We start from the raw sequence: 4,741 nt of genomic DNA on the forward strand, positions 1-4,741 counted from the left end.
GTTTGGTGGTGCTGAATTCTCTTTGCTTTTGCTTGTCTGTAAAGCTTCTGATTTCTCCATCGAATCTGAATGAGATCCTTGCCAGGTAGAGTAATCATGGTTCTAGGTTCTTCCCTTTCATCACTTTAAGTATATCATGCCACTCCCTTCTGGCTTGTAGAGCTTCTGCTGATAAATCAGCTGTTAACCTTATGGGAGTTCCCTTGTACGTTATTTGTTTTTCCCTTGCTGCTTTTAATAATTTTTCTTTGTCTTTAATTTTTGCCAATTTGATTACTATGTGTCTCGACGTGTTTCTCCTTGGGTTTATCCTGTATGGGACTGTCTGCGCTTCCTGGACTTGGGGGGCTATTTCCTTTCCCATGTTAGGGAAGTTTTCGACTATAATCTCTTCACATATTTTCTCGGATCCTTTCTCTCTCTTCTCCTTCTGGGACCCCTGTAATGTGAATGGTGTTGCGTTTAATGTTGTCCCAGAGGTCTCTTAGGCTGTCTTCATTTCTTTTCATTCTTTTTTCTTTATTCTGTTCTGCAGCAGTGAATGCCACCATTCTGTCTACCAGGTCACTTATCTGTTCTTCTGCCTCAGTTATTCTGCTATTGATTCCTTCTAGTGTAGTTTTCATTTCAGTTACTGTATTGTTCATCAGTTTGTTAAATCTTCTAGGTCTTTGTTAAACAGTTCTTGCATCTTCTCCATCTTTGCCTCCATTGTTTTTCTGAGGTCCTGGATCATCTTCACTGGCATTATTCTGAATTCTTTTTCTGGAAGGTTGCCTCTCTCTACTTCATTTAGCTATTTTTCTGAGGTTTTATCTTGTGCCTTCATCTGGTACATAGCCCTGTGCCTTTTCACCTTGTCTTTCTGTGATGTGGTTTTTGTTTCACAGGCTGCAGGACTGCAGTTCTTCTTGCTTCTGCTGTCCTCTGGTGGATGAGGCTATCGAAGAGGGCTTGTGCAGGTTTCCTGATGGGAGGGACTGGTGGTGGGTAGAGCTGGGTGTTGCTCTGGGGGGCAGAGCTCAGTAAAACTTTAATCCGCTTGTCTGCTGACAGGTGGGTCTGGGTTCCCTCCCTGCTGATTGTTTGGCCTGAGGTGACCCAACACTGGATCCTACCCAGCTCTTTGGTGGGGCTAATGGCAGACTCTGGGAGGGCTCACACCAAGGATTACTTCCCAGGACTTCTGCTGCCAGTGTCCTTGTCCCCACGGTGAAAGAGAGCCACCCCCCGCCTCTGCAGGAGACCCTCCAACACTAGCAGGTAGGTCTGGTTCAGTCTCCCCTGGGGTCACTGCTCCTTCCCCTGGGTCCCGATGCACACACTACTTTGTGTGTGCCCCCCAAGAGGGAAGTCTCTGCTTCCCCCAGTCCTTTCGAAGTCTTGCAATCAAATCCCACTAGCCTTCAAAGTCTGATTCTCTAGGAATTTCTCCTCCTGTTGCCGGACCCCCAGGTTGGGAAGCCTGACGGGCTCAGAACCTTCACTCCACTGGGTGGACTTCTGTGGTATAAGTGTTCTCCAGTCTTTGAGTCACCCACCCAGAACGGCTACTCACAGACCAAGAGAATAGCAGTTATGGGATTTGATTTTGCTGTGATTGCGCCCCTCCTACCATCTCACTGTGGCTTCTCCTTTGTCTTTGGATGTGGGGTATCTTTTATGGTGAGTTCCAGTGTCTTCCTGTCAATGACTGTCCAGCAGCTAGTTGTGAGTCTGGTGCTCTCACAAGAGAGAGTGAGTGCACGTCCTTCTTCTCTGCCATCTTGGTTCAGCCTCAAGACCACCATCTGTGTCTTCTTCATTCCCAGGTCAACTCTGACAAATACAGTTCTATCTCTAGGTAAGTTTTAATCACTAAAGTTGAAAATGTACCATCATTTCAGTAAAAATTCTAACCAACAGTTCCACATCGTATCTACATCAAGAAAAGCGTTAGTCAAATGCTATCTGTACTAAAAAGCACTAACATGCTGAACAAGTTAAATTCATCAGGCTTTTAAGGATCTCAAGCCTATTTCTGTAATTCAGTCCCTATCTTCAAACTGAGTCTTTAGTGGATATAACAAAACCTCATTTTATGAGCCAATGAAAAGAACAGAACGGCTACTCACAGACCAAGAGAATAGTCTCATCTTAGGTCAGTCCTTTTTCATTTCGTAACAATGACAATTCCACTCACAGAAAAGAGACTCCCAAATTTCAAAGGTTTAAAGTTTCATTAAAAAATCATACACAAAATAAAAACTGGATTTATCAAGAACAATAATGGCATTATTTCATTCAGCAAATTCATTTAAAACATGGGTTACAGTACAGAAAGAGAAATGACAACATAAAGTCTCACACAACTAACTGATCTGGGAAACCAGTCCCTTCAAAGGCAACTGCAGTTCCATTTTCCAAGCTCTCTTCTTAAGTTGAGGGTCTTCCGTAATTGGTTTTTTTTTTTGTGGTACGCGGGCCTCTCACTGTTGTGGCCTCTCCCGTTGCAGAGCACAGGCTCCGGACACACAGGCTCAGCAGCCATGGCTCACGGGCCTAGCCGCTCCGCGGCATGTGGGATCCTCCCAGACCGGGGCACGAATCCGTGTCCCCTGCATCGGCAGGCGGACTCTCAACCACTGCGCCACCAGGGAAGCCCTGTAATTGGGTTTTACATTAAGTTTTCTCCATAACAAGTTTAAAGATGCATGTCATTTCCTCATCACCAAGTACTTTATTCCCCAAAATGTTTAAGCCAAGTACCTGATAACCAGGTGTCTCTGTTGTGTCCAATTCTTTTATTTTGTTAAGGAATATAAAACTGCTTTGAAAGTCAATCCAAGATCAAGTCCATACCAAAGTTCTAGCACTTGGATATTTGTCCTTGTTCTTTTAGGAAGTACTGTTAACAGTCATCAGTAGCTGCACAACTGAGATTATAATGAGTATTTTTTTTTTCTCTTTGTAAAGTCTGCCTACTAGGTTCTACCTCTTCCCTTCCTACCCCTGGGAGCTCCACCTCCCCAATCAGATTTAGATTTGGGAGGATGTGATTTTGTTCCAAGTCTCTCAATTTCTTCTGTGGTCAAATTATATGAGTTTAAGATTTTTCATAAAGAAAAAAGTCTCTTTTTATTGTTTCAACAAGAAAATATTAAAAGCCTAAGAGAAGTTTACCATCTGTCCCAACTCCATTCCATCAAGGCTGTCAAAGAGCTTCCCATTTGATGTGACAGCAGTGGCAGGATGCCCATTATCAACTACTATCAGCATTAGTATGATACTCCAGATTGGGTCTTCTTCACTGCTCACTTTATTTCTAAAAAGCAAAAGCCTTTGTAATTAGTTGAAATCTATCAGAATAAATTCCATCTCTGAAAGTGGAAGTATTTGTGTTGTTCCGTTCTGTTTGGTTACGTGCACATGACAAAAGACAGGATGACTCATTTATTCTGGACAAAACCAGACAGTGACAACTGCAAGGGAGGTTGGCTAAAATATTCCTGCGGCTTGGTGAAACTAAAGCAAAGTGCAAGTTGGAACAGAGTTCTAAACAACGTCTCCCAGTTGAAGTTCAAACTATCAGAAAGAAGGTGAAGGGGTATTAATAGGATCACTGTCCTAAAAACTATCGAGGTGGAAAGCCACCTCTGTGTGCTCCTCCACGGCCCCCCCTGAAACCACCTCTTTCTCCTCGGAAGTTAGATCGATTTCTTTCTCGCCCGCGGCCAGCAGAAGTCCCACCTCTTCCTCCTCCTCTGGGAGCTCCACCTCCCCGATCAGATTTAGATTTGGGAGGAGGTGATTTTGGTCGAAGTCTTTCAATTTCTTCTGTACATCCAGTCAAGTAGGAATTCGGGGTACTGAAGTATGATGCATACGTTTCTGCATTGTAGTTGCTATTTGTAAGAGTTGGTCCAACTGTAAGCCAGCCTGAAATGGAGGGAAAAGAGATTATCCTTTTTCTTTTTTCCAGTTCTCTCTTATTGATCCTTTAGGGGCTATTTCAAATCTCTAATGCATTCTTTTTCTCACAGTTGTGGCCTCACCTGTTGCAGAGCACAGGCTCCAGACACGCAGGCTCAGCGGCCATGGCTCATGGGCCCAGCCGCTCCACGGCATGTGGGATCTTCCTGGACCAGGGCATGAACCCACGTACCCTGCATCAGCAGGTGGACTCTCAACCACTGCACCACCAGGGAAGCCCCTCCAATGCATTCTTAAAGGTGTCCCAATCACTCACCCAATATTGATATTTTTTACAGAACACATGGTCATAAAGATTTCACATGTATATATCTTGTTTTTCCTCCTAGACTGTAACTTTTATAACTTCTTCATTGTCTCTATCCATATTTCACAGTCTGTGAGCACAGCACTTAGAAAAAAAATATTACACACTATACTGAGTTTGGGCTTAGTGAAAATTTAATAAATTTTATATCACCTTCCTACTTGTAGAAATGATAAAACAGTTTTCTGATTAACATCCTGAAACTAACTTTTGCCTCTACTCTTCCCAACCACAACATTAACCCAGCTGATAGGTCTCAGGAACTCAAGCACGACCATGCTGCTCCTATTCATTCCCATCTTTCCATTTCTGTTGCCACCCTTAAATTTTAGTCTTTACTTTTCTATATTAGGGGCTATTCCCCTAACACATGTAACAGACATACATATAAACTGTAATGATCTCCCAACCTCTCCCTTTAAAAGTGGAAAGCCTAAAGCAAAGCTTAAACTATGTTCCTTC

At 43.3% G+C, this 4,741-nt stretch overlaps 1 protein-coding gene across 1 annotated transcript in view; it reads right to left on the reverse strand.

The window, feature by feature from the left end:
* Positions 1-3,582: 3,582 nt before the first annotated feature.
* METTL14 (methyltransferase 14, N6-adenosine-methyltransferase non-catalytic subunit) overlaps positions 3,583-4,741 on the reverse strand; it is a 39,225-nt gene continuing 38,066 nt past the window's right edge. The window contains exon 11 of the mRNA XM_007464855.1: positions 3,583-3,918. Coding sequence (XP_007464917.1) covers positions 3,614-3,918 — 305 coding nt within the window. The 3' untranslated portion in view covers positions 3,583-3,613. The remainder of the gene's footprint in view (positions 3,919-4,741) is intronic.

The sequence above is a fragment of the Lipotes vexillifer genome, unplaced genomic scaffold (genome assembly GCF_000442215.2).
Source record: "Lipotes vexillifer unplaced genomic scaffold, Lipotes_vexillifer_v1.1 scaffold231, whole genome shotgun sequence".
NCBI lineage: Eukaryota > Metazoa > Chordata > Mammalia > Artiodactyla > Lipotidae > Lipotes > Lipotes vexillifer.